The sequence below is a fragment of the Poromitra crassiceps genome, assembly GCF_964638095.1.
Source record: "Poromitra crassiceps genome assembly, chromosome: 1".
Classification (NCBI taxonomy): Eukaryota; Metazoa; Chordata; class Actinopteri; order Beryciformes; family Melamphaidae; genus Poromitra; species Poromitra crassiceps.
In genome coordinates, this window is record NC_139623.1 from 105,587,689 (window position 1) to 105,611,728 (window position 24,040).

General features: G+C 43.0%; 1 protein-coding gene across 1 annotated transcript; it reads left to right on the top strand.

Moving 5' to 3' along the window:
* Positions 1 to 7,905: 7,905 nt before the first annotated feature.
* cnih2 (cornichon family AMPA receptor auxiliary protein 2) lies at positions 7,906 to 23,318 on the top strand (the record flags this gene model as incomplete). The annotated part of the gene is made up of 6 exons (XM_083639034.1): positions 7,906 to 7,986; positions 13,391 to 13,459; positions 19,129 to 19,176; positions 21,143 to 21,255; positions 23,026 to 23,169; positions 23,291 to 23,318. The coding sequence occupies 6 exons, from the start codon at positions 7,906 to 7,908 to the stop codon at positions 23,316 to 23,318; spliced, it is 483 nt and encodes a 160-aa protein (XP_083495160.1).
* Positions 23,319 to 24,040: the final 722 nt, after the last annotated feature.

Below are 24,040 nucleotides of genomic sequence, written 5' to 3' on the forward strand. Positions count from 1 at the left end.
GGAACACTCCGCCGATTGATTGATTGATTGATTGATTGATTGATTGATTGATTGATTGATTGATTGAATGACTGATTGATTGATTGATTGATTGATTGATTGATTGATTGATTGAAGACTTTATTGACAATGAACACATATATATAATACAATTTAAACCCAGCTTCTGTTTCTCCTGATCCAGCTCTTTACTGATGATTTAAATTGGAATAGAAAAGTATGTTATCCTGATATAAATCACAAAATGAGGTGATTCCTTTGGATTTCCATAAAGAGAAGGGAGAGTCTAAAGAATCAGGAAATAGATGGTTAGAGGTTATAGGACCTAAAGTTGAGGAAGAAGAGAAATTGAAATGATGTCGGAATTGATACAAGGATAAAATTGATACATATTGATAAAAGGGCAGAAAGAGATGTAGATGAAGTGCATGATTTGGCCTCAATTGAGCTAAATGGAACCAAAATAATAACTTATGAGAATTAGCTGCCCAATAGTAGTATAAGAAGTTTGGAAGCGCAAGGCCACCAGCAAATTTGCATTCCTGTAGAACAGAACTACTAATTCTCGGATGTTTACCAGACCAGATAAAAGTAGAAATCAACTTATTTAAAGACTGAAAAAATTACTTTGGTAGAAACAATGGAATTGATTGGAATAGGTACATAAACTTTAAACCAGTGATGTCATTCAAGCACAAATGACATCACTGGTCCACAACTTAACTCAAATCAACTCTCACTAACTGTCAAACTAAATGAATGCCTGCAAAACTGTTTACAGTTTTCAAAAATATTTAACGGCACAGGCTAACCCGAGGTCTCCAACTTACAAGCCCGGGGCCTTAACCATCTGACCAACCTGCTCACTTTATCCACCCAGACCCCGGATCGCTACAATATACTGATTTTGAAAATTGTGTTCCTTTAACATGACCACCTTCTGCTGCCTATGTTGCCATCTTGTGGACAATTGAAGCTGTGTCAATCTTCATCTACTGTACATTAGGGGGCACGGTGGCTCAGTGGTAGAGCTGTCGCCTCACAGTCAGAAGGTCCTGAGTTCGATTCTCGCCTGGGACACTGTGGGCGCTGTGGTTGTGTTCCCCCCCATATCTTCAGTGACTACTGCCCAGGTGGGGTATTTCGTCGTAAGGGCCTTTCTGTCTGTGTGGAGTTTGCATGTTCTCCCCGTGCTCCCCCAGGGGGTTCCTCCGTATATAACCCCCCCACTAAAAACATGCAGAAGATCAGATCGTCATCGTCATCCGACCAGTGACGACAACATCCGAAGTTGGTCCCCGGGCGCTGTACGAGAAAGCGACCACTGCTCCTGGCCTGCCCCCCGGAGGAAAGGACATGCCTGGATGGGTTAAACGCAGAGGGCACTTTTCACCGGCCACCGTCAGCATGAGTGTGTTGTGGCCGCATGCATGTATTGTGGTGTTCGTGTGACAATAAAAGACGGGCTTGTCCCGTTACGAGAGAGAGAGAGTTTTAACTGTGCCAGTTATAATTCTTGTGAGAAAATAGAGAAGTTCAGATTGAAAGGTAGAAGGGAGACACGCACATCCCAGCCTAGTAGGGCAGGTGCAGAACTTACAGTGATGAATGCAAATAAAATGGTAAAAAGTTTGCACACTGCAAAGGGCTCCAGTTACATTTTTTATTGCAACACCGTGTAGTAACGTTTCAGGCAGCACCCTGCCCTTCTTCAGATTGAACCAGAGTTAAATTATTTAGTGTCAGCCTTTGTTGCACTGGCACAGCAGTAACAGTCAACAGATCTTGTCCAGCTGAGAAAAACTGCACAAATGAAACTCTCTTCTTGTACGAACAACTAAACCACATCTAAAGTCTTGTTTCATTTTCTAATGGTTACAAGACAGTCTGTTGTGCGGCACATTGTTGTTGACTTGATTTATTAATCCTTTTCATGTAAAGGATGCATCAGTGAACAGAGCAGAATATGAGGAGGCCCATGATCATTATTTACTTGAATTATCTCATTTACAAGATGGCCATGATCATAAAGGGGAACACTCAACCAGATTTTTTATTTCTTTACATTTGTCATCTTAAAAGCGCTCTATCCAGTGGTTCTCATAGTGGGGTCCGGGGACCCCCAGAGTCCTTGAGGGGGTTCCAGGGGGTCCCCAGAAAAAAGGGGAATAATTTATTACAATTTCAAACAGAAGTAACACAATGAGAGAATGTATGACTATTTTGGTCATGGGTTTCAATACAATTTCTGTAAAAAACATCTAAAAGTGTGACAACCCTCCTACTCTCCTCTGTCTTGCAGGAGCCATGGTGTTGGGGTTGTTAGGCTGATTGGGTGCCCTCATGGGGCTTTTAAGACCTTCAGACCATTCAGTCTCTCCCTCCTCACAGATGCACCTTTTGTTCTGTTCATTTGTGTGTTGTCTAGTTATTTTCCCTTAGTGTGTATATGAATCATGTTACAACCCATCTCAAGGAAGTAACAAATGAGGGGAGTCATACACCAAAGTAAAACAATTTATTTACTCAAACTTACTTTAACTAAAGTAGTTGTGGCTTGCACACACAAAATCAGCTTTCAAGTCACATCAGCAGTGTGGAAATACAGCAAACAGCAATGACTTGTTATGACCACTAGTGGGAGGTCTAAAGCCAGCAGTGAGGCAACAGCAAGCCTCAGTAGCTTATGTGTGGGATAGGACTCCCGGTATAACCTGTGTGTATGTGTGAGTCTGGCATGGGGATAGTGACTAGTTATTGTTCAAAACATTGATGACCCTTAAAGTCCTCACCTTCAGGTCTCAGTAAGAAGATTAATTACTCAGTTTCATTTTTGGACAATATGTTAGTCCACTATAGGCCCTGCTGATGACCCTGTCATCGCATAGGGGAGTGTAGGTTGTGCACATGAGTATGAATGCACTATTGACTGATTCACGTGATGTGATGTCCTGTTGATGCTCCTTTTCGTAAACATGTTTGTGTTCTTATGTAAGTGTTGTAGAATGGAATTTGAAATAAAGCCAATGGAACTTAAATCTTCTCTATCAAACTGGGTGAGACCAATGACAAATTTCCAGCCTTGGCTGGACAATAAAGTTTATTCTATTCTATTCTATTCTATTCTATTCTATTCTATTCTATTCTATAGTAAATAATGCATTGAGTGTGGTCTGTCTTTAAACTCACCACCAGTGGATCGACATTCCGTCTCATTTCCTGTCAAGTGTGTCTTTTAAATTCTTCTTTACTGAACATTGTTGATTTACAGTATTTTGTGTAGATACCAAAGTTATTTTCTTATTTTATTTTCATAATTTTTCAATTTCCAGTGGCATTGCGTTTCATCGTTGTGATAGAGTAAATTGATTACGATGTTGTGATTTCGGCCTATTTTGTATACATCAAAACATAGAACGTTTTTAGCTGTTTTAGCCGCACCATGGTGGTGTCGGGAGTGCTGGATTGTCACAGCCACCTAGGTAAGAAAACAGATGAAAGCAGCTCGGTTGCATCTGGCAGACTCTCTGTCTAGAGATAAATGTCTCCATCTGTAGAAAGGAAAACTGCTGCTTTTCGGCACCAAGTTCAAGATCCATTTGTTTTACAGTGGACCAAGCACCTGTGCTGGGACCACTAGAGGAGTACAGTGGATCTGGCAGGGAGCCAGACTTGGTGACAAGCCAGAGTCAGAGCTGACAGCAACTTGCTGACTTCTCTCAACATAATGGCAAAGGTTTGCAGAATGCATCTCTGGGAGCAGCTCCACCAGGGGCCTCATGAACTCCTGGGCCTGCCAAGGCAATGAAAACCACATTGGCCCCATAGGAGATGGTATTTAAGTAGAGCTGCAACGATTAATCGATTAATCGATTAGTCGATCGACAGAAAATTAATCGACAACTATTTTGATACTCGATTAATCATTTTGAGTACAATTTTAAGAGAAAAGGTCTAAATTCTCTGATTCCAGCTTCGTAAATGTGAATATTTTCTGGTTTCTTTACTCCTGTATGACAGTAAACTGATATTATCTTTGAGTCGTGGACAAAACAAGACATTTGAGGGCGTCATCTTGGGCTTTGGGAAACACTGATTGTCATTTGCCACCATTTTCTGTCATTTTATAGACCAAACAACTAATCGATTAATGGAGAAAAGAATCGACAGATTAATCGATTATGAAAATAATCGTTAGTTGCAGCCCTATATTTAAGTGCTGCTCCCCGAATTCCTGTTTGAGCTGCTTCTCAACTAAACCTTATGGCCTTAACCTGAGAAAACTCAGCAGTTAGTGTTCACACTGACCCCCTTTACAGCTGCCATTAAAATGTGTTTTTTTCTCTTGCCTACTACATTATTTTCTTCGCTATGCTTGTCCTATATAATTTTGTTCACCATTGATTGTGTTTAGTTAGCTAGCTAGAGACATTCTCCGTAAAGAGACATGCTTGATTAAGGGCGATATAAACAAACTCGAATTTGATCTACAGTAGAGATTGGGAGAGATTGCATCTGTGTGTGAGAGAGAAAGAGGTCAAGTGAAACTTCAAACATTATTCAAGTTATGTTGAGTTATGTTTTGTATTTAGGATAATTTTGAGTGTGATTACTGAGCATTTTGTACATTTTGTGGCCAAAATCAACATAAAACCAATTTATTTGTCTCTAGTTGTCTTCAGTTAGCTTACACAGAGGAATATAAGGCTGTGAATCTTGCAGGTCTTCAGTATTTTGGTACCACATAAAAATGTTTTTCCAAAAAGCACTTACATTATGAACATTTTGGGATGAGTGGAACTACTTTGCACATTATGCAGCTGTTGATGTGTTGCCAACAACCACGTTAATCTATCAAATTCATCACCTTACACAAAGAAGACACATTTAATACAAATGTTGTCACGTGGAAATGTGATTTCATCATTGCTGTAAACTTTAGGTTATGAGCGATAGAATGATGTTCTCTGCATGGAAACTTTGAACGGCACATGTATTTGGATTAAAAAAAATGATTTAATAGCACACATTATACAGACCATTATAAACGCTTGTGTGACAAATGGAACTATTCTGGACATATACATAACTCATGTAAGTTGTGTACAAATGTGTCATGTGAGTTCATGACACATTTGTACCCCTAGGGGGGCATGGAGGTATGACTACTGTATACTTAAGTAACACAATGCCAATTTTCAACCAGTATATCAAAAAACTCTAAACAGTTTTGCAGTCATTGACAGTTATTGAGAGTTGATTTGAGTTCAGTTGTGGACCAGTGATGTCATTCATGCACAAATGATGACTATCTATCTGGTCCACAACTGACTGATTTTGTAATGATAAAAGCTGGTTGAAAATTGGTGGTGTTCCTTTAAGAAAAAAGGGGGGAATGGAAAAATGTAAGGATAAGTCATGAAAATAAATAAAACGTTAAAATAAATCTGCTCAGGAGGCACTAATTGCAACTATTTCACTCCATTTCTTATTTTGTAATGTTATATTCTTCAATAAGTGGGTTATCATTCATTCACTGCATCATACTGTATGCTATAGTTTTCTCTTGCAGTTTTCTAAGCAAAATGTATTCAGGTAAAGGGGGTACTTGGATTCAGAAATCAGGGAAAGGGGGTACTGAAGTCTTTTTGTTTTTTGTGGTGCAGGTGATTCTGACACATTTTGTCAGTCAAATAAATGCCAAAACTGTAAGCCCGTGGATTCAGCAGGTAGCATGCATGTAACATAATAATCATAATAATCATGAGCATAATCATAATCATAATAATCATAATAATAATCATAATAATCATAATAATAATAATAATAAGACAGATGAAAATAGAAGATTGATGATGATATCAGGAAGTTGCGTGGGCAGCTTTTGTGATAAGAATGGCTGGCAATGGGTATTAGACCGCACCAGTACTACATTCCATCTCTATAATTCTATAAGGATGCAAGAACAGCTAATAGAGAGTGAAAAGAGAAGAGAGTGAGTGCAACAGCCTCATATTTCAATGACGGGTGGATGGAGGCTATCATGAAAGATAGAAAAGGAGGGAAGAATTCAGGAGAGAGAGAGAGAGAGAGAGAGAGAGAGAGATATAGAGAGAGAGAGAGAGAGAGAGAGAGAGAGAGAGAGAGAGAGAGAGAGAGAGAGAGAGATGCTGGGGATGCAGACAAAAGGGGAAAAAAACATTTGGAGCCTCCCCCCTCATCAGTCTCTGGGGAACAGGGGATTATGGAAATGTATAAATGCAAGGGAGACTGACAGAGCGAGAGAGCCAATGGGAGAGGGCGGGGGAGAGAGCGATGCTATTGGTTGACTGTTATAACATCAAGCGTGATAGAAATATTGCTCTCGCAGTCTAAGAAATCGAAGAGACAGAGACAGAGACAGAGACAGACAGTAGTCTCGGGGCATATTATTCAGGTGTGTTTTTCCCTGCAGTAGCAGAAGAAATGGGCTTTTAGAGAGAGAGGCGAAGGGAAATGAGCAGGGAGGGAACAAGAGAAAGGTGGGTTAATTAACTTATGACTACTGAGGGTTGTGGAGATTTTTGCTTGAGCACAAGAGTGATTTCAAAATAGGAATACATGCATCTCACCATGTAGATGTTCTGCAGGCTCCTAGCTGGTAGATTTGCTAATGTTTTTTTTTTAATCAAGACAAAATCTAAATATTTGAAGGAATCTGAGGGATGCATCTGAGAGGGGGATGCAAAGCAGAGCATTCTGACATGGTGCCGACCCAAACTGACAGAGACAGAGTTGAGCGAGGAAAGAGTGGACTGTTCAGTGGCAGACACATCTCCAACAAGACACAGGTATTCTCTACTCGATATTAAGACCAGTCAAGGCATCGCTCCATGCTATCTACAACACCCTTTGACAATCTGCTGTCATCCCATCTTCACGTCCATCCTCATTTACATTTCATTAGCCTTGCTAGTTTAAACAGCCATTTGATTTGAAATCAGCAATCAGCAATCAGTAACTTGCTGTGTTAAAATTGTGTTACATGGATTCTTAATGGAAGAGCAATACTCTACTGTATTTGTAAGTGAATAATGTACACGTTCAGATACGCAATTTATTTTTACAATATAGTAATAAAATAATGTAATAAGCCAAAATACTGTCTGATCTACAAAATAACTCATAGCTAATCTGCCAACTATGGTTGTTTACAAACACAGTCAATAGGATTTGGTGATATGCGTCACCGATGGTATTCGTTAACGGCGCTTGAGTCAAAGCAACAGATGACTTGAAAGCCATACTACAAATAATTGAAATAGCATAAGCCATACCATCGTTCACATTAACCATTGCTGTTCTTGAACAGTGTTTGGCTCAGTGTGGAGAGGAATCCTGCATCTCTGTAGTCGGCGTGTCAGTGAGACACATTGTGCTCTTGTTGCTCTGAATAAAATGGGTAGGCTTTGTCTAAGCAGAAAGTACAGGGAGGGGGAAGGGGAGGACACAGACATTATGACTGTGAGAGATTGAAAAGAGGAGCACCCGACCAACTGATGACAACTGTGGCTGTGAGCAGAACCCCTATACGTGCTTTTCTAAAGACTTCTCCTGCTCAGACACATCGAATGGGCGCAGGAAGAGAGAGAGAATGACCGGATGACGATGAGATAAGAGGGGACATTGAAGCACACAGCTCGAGTTGAGACCTTCACCTCACCTGGAGAATACAGACTCTCAATACAGCTTGCATCTGAGGGGAAGAGTCAGAGAGAGAAAACAGACACTAGCCTCCTTAGAGGAAGGAGGGAGAGCGGGAGAGAGAGGGGGTGGGGGGGGGGCTTAGAGAACGAGAGGGAGAGTAGGGGAGAATTCCCTTCCTCTCGCTCGACCCGTCTGCTCGTCAGGCTGGCTGGCCCAGCCATGGCTTTCACCTTTGCGGCCTTCTGCTACATGCTCACCCTGGTGCTGTGCGCTGCCCTCATCTTCTTTGTCATATGGCAGGTGAGTTACACACAGAACAGGTCATAAGGCAGGTGAGTTACACACAGAACAGGTCATAAGGCAGGTGAGTTACACACAGAACAGGTCATAAGGCAGGTGAGTTACACACAGAACAGGTCATAAGGCAGGTGAGTTACACACAGAACAGGTCATAAGGCAGGTGAGTTACACACAGAACAGGTCATAAGGCAGGTGAGTTACACACAGAACAGGTCATAAGGCAGGTGAGTTACACACAGAACAGGTCATAAGGCAGGTGAGTTACACACAGAACAGGTCATAAGGCAGGTGAGCTACACACAGAACAGGTCATATGGCAGGTGAGTTACACACAGAACAGGTCATAAGGCAGGTGAGCTACACACAGAACAGGTCATAAGGCAGGTGAGCTACACACAGAACAGGTCATATGGCAGGTGAGTTACACACAGAACAGGTCATATGGCAGGTGAGTTACACACAGAACAGGTCATATGGCAGGTGAGTTACACACAGAACAGGTCATAAGGCAGGTGAGTTACACACAGAACAGGTCATAAGGCAGGTGAGCTACACACAGAACAGGTCATATGGCAGGTGAGTTACACACAGAACAGGTCATAAGGCAGGTGAGTTACACACAGAACAGGTCATATGGCGGGTGAGCTACACACAGAACAGGTCATATGGCAGGTGAGTTACACACAGAACAGGTCATATGGCAGGTGAGTTACACACAGAACAGGTCATATGGCAGGTGAGTTACACACAGAACAGGTCATATGGCAGGTGAGTTACACACAGAACAGGTCATATGGCAGGTGAGTTACACACAGAACAGGTCATATGGCAGGTGAGTTACACACAGAACAGGTCATATGGCAGGTGAGTTACACACAGAACAGGTCATATGGCAGGTGAGTTACACACAGAACAGGTCATATGGCAGGTGAGTTACACACAGAACAGGTCATAAGGCAGGTGAGTTACACACAGAACAGGTCATATGGCAGGTGAGTTACACACAGAACAGGTCATAAGGCAGGTGAGTTACACACAGAACAGGTCATATGGCAGGTGAGTTACACACAGAACAGGTCATATGGCAGGTGAGTTACACACAGAACAGGTCATATGGCAGGTGAGCTACACACAGAACAGGTCATATGGCAGGTGAGTTACACACAGAACAGGTCATATGGCAGGTGAGTTACACACAGAACAGGTCATAAGGCAGGTGAGTTACACACATAACAGGTCATATGGCAGGTGAGTTACACACAGAACAGGTCATAAGGCAGGTGAGTTACACACAGAACAGGTCATATGGCAGGTGAGTTACACACAGAACAGGTCATATGGCAGGTGAGTTACACACAGAACAGGTCATATGGCAGGTGAGTTACACACAGAACAGGTCATATGGCAGGTGAGCTACACACAGAACAGGTCATAAGGCAGGTGAGTTACACACAGAACAGGTCATATGGCAGGTGAGTTACACACAGAACAGGTCATAAGGCAGGTGAGTTACACACAGAACAGGTCATAAGGCAGGTGAGTTACACACAGAACAGGTCATAAGGCAGGTGAGTTACACACAGAACAGGTCATATGGCAGGTGAGTTACACACAGAACAGGTCATATGGCAGGTGAGTTACACACAGAACAGGTCGTATGGCAGGTGAGTTACACACAGAACAGGTCATATGGCAGGTGAGTTACACACAGAACAGGTCATATGGCAGGTGAGTTACACACAGAACAGGTCATAAGGCAGGTGAGTTACACACAGAACAGGTCATAAGGCAGGTGAGTTACACACAGAACAGGTCATAAGGCAGGTGAGTTACACACAGAACAGGTCATAAGGCAGGTGAGTTACACACAGAACAGGTCATATGGCAGGTGAGTTACACACAGAACAGGTCGTATGGCAGGTGAGTTACACACAGAACAGGTCATAAGGCAGGTGAGTTACACACAGAACAGGTCATAAGGCAGGTGAGTTACACACAGAACAGGTCATATGGCAGGTGAGTTACACACAGAACAGGTCATATGGCAGGTGAGTTACACACAGAACAGGTCATATGGCAGGTGAGTTACACACAGAACAGGTCATATGGCAGGTGAGTTACACACAGAACAGGTCATATGGCAGGTGAGTTACACACAGAACAGCTCATAGAACAGGTCACAGAACAGGTCATATGGCAGGTGAGTTATGCAGAACAAAACTCAAAACAGGGTTTCGAGGTGTAGGCCCGCCAACGTCCATACTCTCTCCCACACCCCCCACCTACACACAGTCACACAGTACTGAGAGGAATGGAGAGTGCATAATTGTGTATATCACTCATGTAGCCTACTTATGTACATATGCAGGTAATCACACACAAAAGTACTGTATTTCTTTGCGTGGACTGAGTCTGTTCCATCTCAGCTAAAGAGTCATTTGAATTTAAAGCCTGTTTCGCACAGAAGAGCTGGTCAAAAAAAATAAAAAAAATAAAATGCAATACTGGTGGATATGTGACCCTTCACGTTGCCTCTTAAATGACAGCATGTAGCCTTAATACAAAGCACAGACATGCTGTATTATGTACTCAATGGAAAAATATTGAATTACATAGATAGGACGGCTCATATTAAATCCATAAAGATGAGCCTTGAAGACACAAAATGTGCAGGTTTTTCAAATGACTGAGTTATAAGGTGGCTTATTACTGCTTGTCTGAACCTTTCACATAGAGTAAATGGTTTATGTCATAGACCATCGAACCGGCAAAAAGGCAGATCCCAGCCTGCCTTATCCCTCCACATGAAAGGGGCTTCTGAAGAGAGAGTCTTGACATAAAAAAGGCATTTCTTCAAACAAGGCGACCCATGGCATTAGCAAACTGTGTCTGTTAGCAAACTGTGTCTGTCTGCAGAATTCGGAGTGGAATTTGCACAGACATCACAGGAGACCGGTGCGCTCAATATGCTGCGGTTAGCCCTCATTGTCACAGCTGCAGACTTCTCAAATACTTCAGCCTTTCTCCTCCAGATTTAAAGCGACAGTTCACCCCGAAACCCAAAATATATATTCTCCATCTTACCTGTAGTGCTATTCATCCATCTAGATCGTTTTGGTGTGAGTTGCTGAGTTTTGGAGATATCGGCCGTAGAGATGTCTGCCTTCTCTGTGGAACTGGATGGCACTCGGCTTGTGGTGCTCAAAGCGCCAAAAAAACAAAAATACTTTTGAAAAACTCAATTGCAATGTCTCTTTCCAGAAATCATGATGGTTATTCAAGATAAACCACAGACATTTTTTGTGTGAGCAGTTTCATGTAGGAACTACATTATTAGCTGTTAGCAGCTAGTGGATGTAGTTTGGTCGAAAGAAACTACGTGCTGCCTGCTGCTGCTAGCTAGTTGCCAGCTAGCTAGCAGCTAGTAGGTGTAGTTTGATCAAAAGAAAATAGTTACTACACAAAACTGCTACAACAAGGTCTGTGGATTATCTAACCGGGTCATGATTTCTGGAAAGAAACATTGCTGTTGAGTTTTTCAAATGTATTTTGGGCGCTTTGAGCACCACATCCAGTTCCACAGAGAAGGCAGACACCTCTATGACCGACATCTCCCAAACTCAGCAACTCACACCAAAACGATCTGGATAAATAGCACTACAGGTAAGAGGGAAAATATATTTTGGGGTGAACTGTCCCTTTAACATTCAATCCAATCCATGGTGGTGTGAATAATGTGAAATGCAAGTCAGATCATTACTGTAGGAAAATAAGACTTGAAATGACTAACGTAGGCTCTTGACTTGATTAAGTGGGTGAGACTAAATATGAGTGAGTCGGTGTGTCTGTGTGTGAGAGAGACGGGTAGAAGCTTGTGTCTGGCTCGGCAGTGAACCATGTGATTGAAAATGCTTATCAAACTATGATTTAGTTCCACCCCTTCCCCCAATCTGCCTCCATCCACGATTAGAGCTCCTCATTTTCTGTGTGGCTCTCAACCAATCAGAGAGCGCATTCACTGCTACAGTAACCATGGAGCCCACTGAGGGGCTCACCATGTCGCCATGGAAACTGCATCTGTTTACAACAGAGCTGAAAAAGAGCTGTGAAAAAGACAAAACTGTTAAGACATTTTTATTCCGTTATTATGCCTTTCAATAAGCCATCAAAATTAAGCCACACCATTTGAAAGCTGCACAGCAGATGGGAATTCCACTAGGATTTATCAGTATTTTCATTGGGCTATTAATCACAGTTGGTTAGGAAATAATTATCACCCACATTCACCTAGGAGCAGTGCTACAGTATGACAGATAGTGAAGCTAATTTAAACAACCAGTCATTCCTTTACTCCTGTATATCCCCAGCTTAATATATATTTGATGTTTCTTAATAAAAAGGCCAAAGAAAAGAGCAATAGCCTACTCAAGAATATGCAGGGGTTCAGCTGGAATATTTACATAGCAGATAATGTGGCCCGTTGTTTGTTTGCAGTGCAGTAATCCTCTTCCATACAAAATCAACAACACATTAATTTGTCATGAATAAGTCGCTTCCTACCCCTCATATAACTTTGGATAATAAGTCGCTTCCTACCCCTCATATTACTTTGGATATGGATTGATCATTTATGCTGCCTGGAAATATTTGATTTGCTTTGTTTGCATAGTCTCAGCTCCCAGGTGAGCTCCCATGGTGAGTGGCGTCAACAGTGCCACCTACACCAAACTAGTGAGCGAAGTGGATAGAGACTGAGAACTGAGTCTATACATGGATGTTCTGGCTTATAATGTAAACTCCATAAGAGCTTACTGAGACAGAGATTGGCCTCAGAGTGAAAGAGGAAATGAAAACAAACAGTGCGAGGAGAGGGTCATATCAAAACCAACACTGTCATAGCGACACAAGGGGAGAATTTCAATCATGTCTTTTGCAGAGACAATTTGACATCTTAGATACTGTCTTTAGTAACACACTGCTGCATAGTGACCTACTACACATGGCACAAAGACCACATCTCACCTAAAATGGAAGGACTATTGTATATATCTTGCTCTGTCTGCATGCTGAATGGTGAGCGCAGACTGACATGTAATAGACTATACATGTCAGTCTGCATTCACCATTCAATCACCATGTGTATTCAGGCAACAGGCAAACAGTAGAGGATATGTAGTGAGTTTCCAGTGATACATCGTTCCAGGTTTCCATCAACTATACTGAAAACAATTATATGCATGAGATGAATTACAGTATTATACAACATAGTCATAACTCCTGAGGCTGAAACATGGTGCAAAGAAACAGAGATGGTTAAAAAATAACAGAAGAGTTTTTTAATGTATTAATAGGTTATTAATTGGTATTCCAAGGTATAATTTACACATGTACATTCTTTTTTCAGATCATAGCATTTGATGAGCTTCGCACAGACTTCAAAAACCCCATTGATCAGAGCAATCCCACCCGAGCGGTAAGACCTGACTTGAAATCTTTCATCAAATGTGCACACAGAGAAATTCCATTTGGTTTAATGTTGACGGATAGCAGCCGACATACAGACTGTGTATGTCGGCAACATCAAATGTTTTGGATGTATCTATTCAGTTTTTCAATATCAAATATTTGTGTAACTTTGGAAACAATCCTTTTAAAAGCATACTTACAGAGGTTGCAACAATGGCACACAGGCATAATTTGCCTTGAATATTAATTTGTATGCAAATGAAAATCAGCCTTCCAGCAAGGCACCTGCATGATTTGATCAATCACACTCAAGATATGGATTTCTAGTCACATTTTTTGCCCTCTCTGCAACAAAAGCACAGCTAAGGTTTCCCCTCACTAAGAGAGATGAAGTTATCCCACAAAAGTATCACAACCTGCTGGAGTTGCATGAAGTCATCTTCTTAGTTAAAATTGGCTAAGTGGGTTCCGGGTGCACGTGTCAGTCCCAATTTTCGACAGTCACAAAACAGTGAAGTGCCATTAATTAATCCAAAATAAGTGGAAGTGGCAGAATGCTGCTGCAATGGTTTCTCTCTCTCTCTCTCTCTCTCTCTCTCTCTCTCTCTTTTTTTTTTTTTTTTTTTTTGGGGGGGTAACAAGAAATAAAAGCTAGCACTTTCTGGAGTGAGCTAACGAGCTAAAGAGGAAACTGATTGTAGATATCAGTTTAGCAAGCTAGCGTCAGAGGCTGAATATTTCTCAAGCTTTTTTGCAAAGAGCAGGCCTAGCTAGCTATCATGTCAGCCTGCTTCTGAAGTGCAAAGTGAGTCATGAGGAGTGGGAGAGAAGAGTGTCACTGCACAACTGCAGTATGGAGGAAAGCAAATTACATCTATTAGGCCTTAGGGGGCAACCTCTGATGTGCTACTAATGCTAACCTCTCACAAGATCTCGCCAGAGAATCCAGCTGGCTTGCAAGGTTACTGATGTGTTGCCATCACCCTAAAACCTGAATTGGGTGTCATATCAAAAATGTCAGACATGTTCAGAAATATCATAGTTCTCTCAGGATGCAAGGTCACTCCTGCCCAACAGCACAAACAAGTGGCTTACAGGAGCACAGGGCAGCAGCATCTGAAGATAGACAGACAGCTATTTATTCTGATGTACAGGTACACTGTACTGTAGGGAGAGCGCATATTTTCACAATTGCCTTTGTCTATAAAAAATATAATTGTAATTAATTATATTGTTAAGTGTCACCAATAAAAACAACTCCCCCTTCAACTAAACCTTCAACTAACTACATGTTAACTACTACAGTTAAAAATTAGCCAGCTGGCTAACACTGGCACATTTACAGAAAAGTTGATTAATGTGTGCTGTCCTTATAAATAAATAAATAAATAAATAAATAAATAAATAAATAAATAAATAAATAAATAAATAAATAAACATGTACAGTAACAAGAAAAAAACACCCATGAAAGGCAAAAACAGAAAGATCTTGGGTAAGGCTATACAGAGCGGGATCAGGTGTGTGATGTGAGTGCAGACAAAGACAAACATTTTGATGACAAAAATGAGCTTGAACAAAACCCACAGAACTTCCACAGTGAGAAGTCTAGCCTGGAGGGTCTTCGGCACTGCGAGGGGAAAAAAGTGCCACATGGACATTTTTCATCTGTCACTCTGGTCACTTTTTGTTTTAATGTCTTTTCAACTTTTCAACAGGGGTTAAAACATCACAAAACAAAACGCTTGCTCCGGGCGCTGTCAGAATAACTTGCTGGGGGTGTTGCTCTCAGTGCCACCACTCAATCTGACAACCTTGGAGTGAGGAGGACGTGGGCGTAAATTAATATCAATATCTCAGCCCATCTCGGCTGTGATTGGTCAGTTGACAAACAAATTGACTGAAGTGCTTTTTCTGGAGGCAGCAGCATAATCTATCTGCCTGTGAAATAACAAAATGAAAGCCTCTGAGGAGGTTTAACATGGTGGGCACGCGCTCTTAAGATTTATTTAATTTCAAGGGTTATTTCATTTAGGTGGATGTAGAAAGTCTACTTTTGACAAATGAAACGAGTGACTTTGCTTACTTGGATAGTTTTTTGGGCATATTTAATAATAATAATAATAGCTTGGATTTATATAGTGCCTTTCAAGGAACCCAAGGCCGCTTTACAAAAGTACAAAAAGATAATGGACACACAAAGAACATAACAAAGAACAGAAGAGACTAGATGCCGAAGGCTGTGTTGAACAGGTGGGTCTTGAGTAGAGTCTTGGAAGTAACCAGGGCGTTGCGGATTTCAGCTGGGAGAGAGTTCCAAAGGGTGGGGGCCGCCACGCTGAAGGCTCTGGCCCCAACGGTCTGCAGGCGGGAGTGGGGGATGGAGAGGAGACCCGAGTTGGAGGACCTCAGGTTCCGGGACAGGGTGTAGGGTTGCAGGAGGTCAGACAGGTACTGGGGGGCGAGGGCGTGGAGGGGTTTGTAAGTGAGGAGTAGGATTTTATACAAGATACGGGACTTGACCGGGAGCCAGTGGAGGTGGATGAGGGTGGGAGTGATGTGCTGCCAGGGTTTGGTGCGGGTCAGAACCCTGGCAGCTGAGTTTTGTACATATTGGAGCCTGTCTAGAGTTTTGTTGGTAACCCCGAACAGGACTCCGTTACAGTAGTCCAGGCGGGAGGTGATGAAGGTGTATGAGGGTTTCAGCAACGGAGTCAGAGAGTGATGGCCGGAGTCGGGAGATGTTTCTGAGGTGGTAGAAGGCAGATTTGGTGATGGTTTTGATGTGGGAGTGGAAGGAGGGGGTGGAGTCGAGGATGACGCCCAGGTTGCGGACTTCAGTGGATGGTGAGATAGAGCAGCCGTCTACGTCGAGGAGGAGATCTCCAACCTTCCTGAGCAGTGCCGCCGGTGCCACAACCATGAGCCCGGTCTTTTTACTGTTGAGTTTGAGGAGATTAGATGACATCCAGGATTTGATTTCACGGAGGCAGTTGACAAGGGCCTGGGGGCGAGGTGGGTGGATGGTTTTGTGGAGAGGTATAGCTGCGTGTCATCGGCATAGCAGTGAAAGTTAAGACCATGGTGGCGGATGATCTGGCCAAGGGGCCCATGTAGGTGGTGAAGAGGGGAGGTCCAAGCACGGAGCCTTGAGGCACGCCGTGGTGTACTGGGGCAGGGGTGGAGGTGTGTTTGTTTATTGTGACGAACTGTTGCCGGTTGGAGAGGTAGGAGGAGAACCTGCAGGCAAGGGCAGTGCCGGTGAGGCCCAGGTAGTGGGAAAGGCGGTTGAGGAGAATGGTGTGAGAGACTGTATCGAAGGCTGCAGAGAGGTCCAGGAGGATGAGAATGGTGATGTGGCTGGAGTCAGCAGCAGTGAGGAGGTCGTTTGTGATTTTAATGAGAGCAGTCTCTGTGCTGTGGTGGATTCTGAAACCGGATTGAAGGGGCTCATAGAGCTCATGGTTGGACATGTGCTGGTGGAGTTGGGCGGCAACCGCTCTTTCCAGGATTTTGCTAAGGAAAGGAATGTTGGAGATCGGGCGGTAGTTGTTGAGGTCGTCGGGGTCCAGGGCTGGCTTTTTGAGGATGGGTGTGACTGAGGCTGTTTTGAAGCTGGAAGGAACTGTACCAGATTGAAGAGAGCAGTTGATGATGTCAGTCATGATGGGGCAGAGAGTGGGAAGGGCTGCCATGACCAGGGCAGAAGGTATGGGGTCGAGAGAGCAGGTGGAGGCCTTGGCCTTGGAGACCAGTTTGGCAACGTGAGGGGTGTCCACAGGGGAAAAGGAAGAGAGGCGGCACTGAGGGAGGTGTACAGTGGGGGGAGGGGCGTCATGGGGTTGGGATCCATGTGGTGGAGGGGAAGCCTGGAGTTGCTGGTGGATAGAATCCACTTTGGCCTGGAAGAAGTCCAGGAACTTAGAGCAGAGGTTGGAGGAGCCAGAGGGGTGAGTGGCAGAGAGGGGACTGAGAAGCCGGCGAATGGTGGAGAACAGCATCCTGGGGTGGTTTTGCTGGTTTGAAATGAGAGTAGAGTAGTAGTGGGTCTTGGTTGAATTGAACTGTATTGACACAGTAAGGGCAGTTAGGGGAGGCTAGGGATTCTTGTGAAATATGAGCAGTTGTGGGCCAACAATTGAAACTTTAAATAAAACAATTGTATTAGCTGGTACTGTAGTCCAACACTGCTCCAGTACCTTGGGAGGAGCTTGTGCACAAAGCATAGGAAAAGGTTTTCACATAGCCTAATGTGTACTGTACACACCAAAGCAGCAGCTGAGGCTAAACAGTGAGGCTGTGGATTGGATTTAGTGCAACATCCACTTTCCGGTCACTCAGGGAGCTTGGAATTTGTGTCATGGCTTCAGAAGTGCTCAAAGTGCAGCTTGTTCTGGCTGAAGAGAACAGGCCTCACAGGCGGAACAAACTGGGGAAACTCATCTGGCAACTAGATCGATATTATCTCTTATAGAATAATAGGTAGAACTTTTCAGTTTGGGTTACATAAGGACACCAAAACCAGCATGGTTTAGGCTACAGCATTATGAGGCAAGGGCTACACTGCATAATAGAGTACAGCAGGGATGATGTATTTTCACAGAGCTTGCACTTCCTGGTTCCTATGTGTAAAAGTCAATGGAATTTCTGTATGGGGATTTTTTTTGTTAAATACTTGAAATAAGGTCTGTGGTTAACGAAACGTTATAAAAGAGTGAACTTTGTGCTCAAGAAGATCATCTTCATTTTCTGAAAATCGTGTTTAAAAAAGAGCCCACACATTTACGTTTCGAAGATCATACAAGTCGCTACTATTTTTCTCACTTACTTGCCCAGGTGATGAAAACAAATGACTCTAGGTGCATGAATACCAAGCCACAGCTACAGCTAGCCACAACCAGAGTAAACACAGCTAGCCACAACCAGAGTAAACACAGCTAGCCACAACCAGAGTAAACACAGCTAGCCACAACCAGAGTAAACAAGCCACAGCTAGCCACAACCAGAGTAAACACAGCTAGCCACAACCAGAGTAAACACAGCTAGCCACAACCAGAGTAAACACAGCTAATGGAAACGGCTCAAGACAGATGGCTTTCATTTCTAAAACTTATAATTGAGTTTCCTCACATGGCTCACAGGAGACTCCAAAACAGCCTGGCTCACAGCAAGACGATATGGGGCAAGGGCCTTAGCCTTATGGCCTCAAATGTGGCTGCTATGTATTTGTATTTAATGAGACATCTTGAGTTGGAATCTGGTTTGACACCTTCATTCTTGGGTATGAATGTGTGAAAAGTCACTCAAAAGCTATTGTGTTTCCCCAAATCCCATGGTTGTCTGCTTCCATGCTGCTGGGTGGTTGCTTGTGCAACAGAGCTACTGTAGGCTCATATGCATTGTACAGTGCAAATTTACCAGCTAAATAACCACATTTTTATATGAACTTCTATCTTTTCCAGCTACTGTACCTGTTACAGTTTTAATTTGAACATTTTGTGAATGCATCACTGGAAATTGGCTCGCACATGATGCATTTGATTTGTTAGACATGCCATGACATGACATGCCATTTTATTTTTTAATGACAAGCACAGCATGAAGAAACCTACAGGCTGTTGATCAAACTGTCTCTCCACTTAACTCTTTCCACCTCACTCTGTTTCTCCACTTCACAGAGAGAACGAATTCTCAATATTGAAAGAATCTGCAACCTGTTGCGGAGGGTGAGTGATGTTTCTCACCTGGTGGTGGTGGTGGATGAGTAACAGGGGGGCATCAGAAAACCACTTAACATTTATCTGTGACTATTGTGAAGACCACGACATGCTGATTCCTTTCTAACTTTTTTACACACCCATCTGCACTATGCATCATCACGGTTCTGCAGACTCACAGAAGCTCCAGGAGTGATGACAAATACTGATAGTCTAATAATATCACTCACAACATTTGTGACTCAGTGTATTGGTGTATTTCTTCCCAATCTAACACTTGGCTTTTTTTTTTCATCACGCACTTGGTGGGAAACTACCAGAAAGATTAGCATAGTTATAAAAAAAAATGTTACTTCAACATATAAGTGAGGACCTCAAATAGATCTAACAGTTATGTTGAAATCTCAGAGATCGTCACTTTTCACTTTTTCAGATAAAATATTTGGCCAGAGGAAGAAAGAATGGAAGTAGGAGGTAGTGAATTTGGGTCGGAGCAAGGAGTGGTGTTATGAATGACTGGAGAGGGGAAGGAAGAACTGATGTCAGTTGTCCGATAGGCATCTTGGTACACAAGGACACAGCTGGGCTCTACTTGCTCCTCTGTTGCTTTTCCCACCTTGATGTATGTTCAAAATGGGAATAGGTCTATAGTCAAAATGGGAAGAAGGTCTATAGTCAAAATGGGAATAAGGTCTATAGTCAAATTCAAAATGGGAATAAGGTCTATAGTCAAAATGGGAATAAGGTCTATAGTCAAAATGGGAATAGATCTATAGTCAAAATGGAAATAATGTATATAGTCAAAATGGGAATAGGTCTATAGTCAAAATGGAAATAATGTATATAGTCAAAATGGGAATATGGTCTATAGTCAAAATGGAAATAATGTATATAGTCAAAATGGGAATAAGGTCTATAGTCAAAATGGGAATAAGGTCTATAGTCAAAATGGGAATAAGTTCTATAGTCAAAATGGAAATAATGTCTATAGTCAAAATGGGAATATGGTCTATAGTCAAAATGGAAATAATGTCAAAACGGGAATAAGGTCTATAGTCAAAATGGGAATAAGGTCTATAGTCAAAATGGAAATAATGTATATAGTCAAAATGGGAATAAGGTCTATAGTCAAAATGGAAATAATGTATATAGTCAAAATGGGAATAAGGTCTATAGTCAAAATGGAAATAATGTATATAGTCAAAATGGGAATAGGTCTATAGTCAAAATAGGAATAAGGACTATAGTCAAATTGGAGTAAGGTCTATACTCAAAACGGGAATAAGGTCTATAGTCAAAATGGGAATAGGTCTATAGTCAAAATGGAAATAAGGTCTATAGTCAAAATGGGAATAAGGTCTATAGTCAAAATGGGGGGAAATGCTCATTGAATGTTTGCTCAGAGTGAAGGTAACTGATTCCGCCACATTTTAAGTAGCCTGAGGACGTTTTTAACTGATGTATTGATCGATTATTTGCCCTAAAAGATAACATTCTGCATGTTTTGTAAAATATCACAGGATCAAATCACAGTACTGGCTCTGTTACAGATTTAAAAAAGCTGTAGCTTTATTGCTTCAGGTTTTGGTAGTACTGTGTTGGGAGCTTTGTGCATTTGGTGATCCCCACCTCGAGTGAACACCCACATGCACGCACGCACGCTCATACACACACACACACACACACACACACACACACACACACACACACGCACGCGTGTGCGCTCACACACACACACGCATGCAGGCATGCATGCACGCACACACACACGCACGCACGCACACACACACACACACACACACGCACGCACACACGCACGCACGCACACGCACACACACACACACACACACACACAATCTGATTTTGTTATGTCTCTGGTGTTTGTGTGGGAGACAGAGGAAAGGGAGGAAGACATAATTAGCTCCACTGTTCACATCCTCCACCTTACTTCCCCCTTTCTTCTTCTTCTTATTAGTTGGTGGTTCCGGAGTACTCCATCCATGGGCTGTTCTGCCTGATGTTCATGTGTGCTGGAGAGTGGGTCACGCTCGGCCTGAATATCCCCCTGCTATTCTACCATCTCTGGAGGTAGTGCTGCATGACACATCTCTAACAGCTTTCTGTCGGTCCAGCGATGGGTGAAACTACTCTCTGCCCAGGGGGTGTCTGGGTAGTGTATATAGGTAAAAGCACTCACCTACCACCGCGGACACCCGCCTTCAATGCCGGGCAGCGGTACCTCCGGCTTGGTCGGACGTTCCTACAGACACAATTGGCCGTGTCTGTGGGTGGGAAGCCGGTGGGGTATGGTCCTGGTCGCTGCACCAGCGCCTCCTCTGGTCAGTCGGTTGGTCGTGCGCCTGTTCGGGGGATAGGGGAACTGGGGGAATAGCATGATCCCTCCACGTGCTACTGTACGTCCTGCCAGTGAAACTCTTCAGATTCAGATTCAGATTCAGATTCGCTGAGCAGCTGGCGACTGCACATATATCAGAGGAAGCATGTGCTAGTCTACGGCTCTCCCCAGATCGGCAGAGGGGGGGGAACAATGGCCAGGGACAGCAGGGGGAATTGGCCGAGTACAATTGGGGAGAAATTTGGAGAAACATCTACTACAACTAGAACGACCGCAACGCGGACTTATGCCTCCGCCATTAGTTCATTCTTGAGTCCAAGTGGATGTTGGAGCCAAATTGGAAGAAATTGCATCAAGGCGTTTCTGTGCAGAAATGGATATTTGAGCCAAATGTGAAGAAATTTAGTCAATGTGTTACTGAGATATGGCGTTACCGAGCTTGAAAATGGCATTTGTTAGGTCACTGTGACCTTGACCTTTGACCTTTGATAACCAAAATGGAATCAGTTCATCCTTGAGCCTAAGTGAATGTTTAAGGCGAATCTGATGAAATTCCGTCCAGGCGTTCCTCAGATATCGCGTTAACAAGCTTGAAAATGGCGTTTGAGAGGTCACAGTGACCTTGACCTTTGACCTTTGACCACCAAAATCTAATCAGATCATCCTTGAGCCTAAGTGAATGTTTAAGGTGAATGTGATGAAATTCCGTCCAGGCGTTCCTCAGATATCGCGTTAACAAGCTTGAAAATGGCGTTCGAGAGGTCACAGTGACCTTGACCTTTGACCTTTGACCACCAAAATCTAATCAGATCATCCTTGAGCCTAAGTGAATGTTTAAGGCGAATCTGATGAAATTCCGTCCAGGCGTTCCTCAGATATCGCGTTAACAAGCTTGAAAATGGCGTTGGAGAGGTCACAGTGACCTTGACCTTTGACCTTTGACCACCAAAATCTAATCAGATCATCCTTGAGCCTAAGTGAATGTTTAAGGCGAATCTGATGAAATTCCGTCCAGGCGTTCCTCAGATATCGCGTTAACAAGCTTGAAAATGGCGTTCGAGAGGTCACAGTGACCTTGACCTTTGACCTTTGACCACCACAATCTAATCAGATCATCTTTGAGCCTAAGTGAATGTTTAAGGCGAATCTGATGAAATTCCGTCCAGGCGTTCCTCAGATATCGCGTTAACAAGCTTGAAAATGGCGTTCGAGAGGTCACAGTGACCTTGACCTTTGACCTTTGACCACCAAAATCTAATCAGATCATCCTTGAGCCTAAGTGAATGTTTAAGGCGAATCTGATGAAATTCCGTCAAGGCGTTCCTCAGATATGGCGTTAACAAACATCCGTACGGACGGACATCCGTACGGACATCCGTACGGCCATACGGACGGACAACCCGGATCCATAATGCCTTCGGCCTGGCTTCGCCGGCGGAGGCATAAAAACAGTAGATTGTAGTAGATTTAAAATTACTAAAAACTACTTTCTACCCTTTCAGGTTTTTCCATCGGCCAGCAGACGGCTCGGAGGTCATGTACGATCCTGTCAGCGTGATGAATGCAGATATTCTCAATTATTGTCAAAAGGAGTCCTGGTGTAAGCTCGGGTTTTACCTGCTCTCTTTCTTCTATTATCTCTATAGGTAAGTTCTTTCAGTGATGCCTTTTGAACATTGTCTTTGAAATTCTATGAAATGGAAACATAATTACTGTTCTCTCTCTTATGTTTTCTCATCTGTCACTGTACCCGGTTCTTCCTGAAAGTATGGTCTACGCCTTGGTGAGCTTCTAACAGAGGACAGAAGACTTAGGGACAAAAACAAAAAGTCTGTAAAAAAGACATGGAGACATCACTTTTTCCTCTTATAGTCCCATCACTGGCCTGGATTTACAAGGATCTACCCTTGGATTAACGAAGAAGAGCATTTCTGAGTGATAATGAGAATGTAAAGGTTTTGCCTCCATCATCATCAGAATGGGCTCTGTCGGTCTGTTTGTTCCTCTGTTTCTCTGTCCCACTGTGACATCATCAGTGATGTCATAAATCCCACGGTGACATCATCAGTGATGTCATAAATCCCAGTGATGTCATAAATGTCACTACTGTGACATCATCAGTGATGTCATAAATCCTTCATAAATCCCAATGATGAAATCCCACTGTGACATCATCACTGATGTCATAAATCTGACATCATCAGTGATGCTGGTCTCATTGGCCACACAGCAGCCGAGCTGCGGGCAAGGCGGCCGAGCTGCGAATGCGAGCTGCAGGGCCAGCTCGGCGAGCTGAAGGACGGAATTGAGCGTGCATAGTGCGCGAGATCCCTAGTTTGATTATATTGCCCAGACATTGGCTGGGGAGTGAAATTAAACAGAAAGTGAACATAGACAGTGCTTGTGTTGCCTTTGACCTTTGACGCATCACATGATCTAACAATATATCTGAAGGGCTGGAGCTTTCCCCTGCTGCTCTTACTGATCCCGTCACTCAACTCACTGTGAACCTCCAAT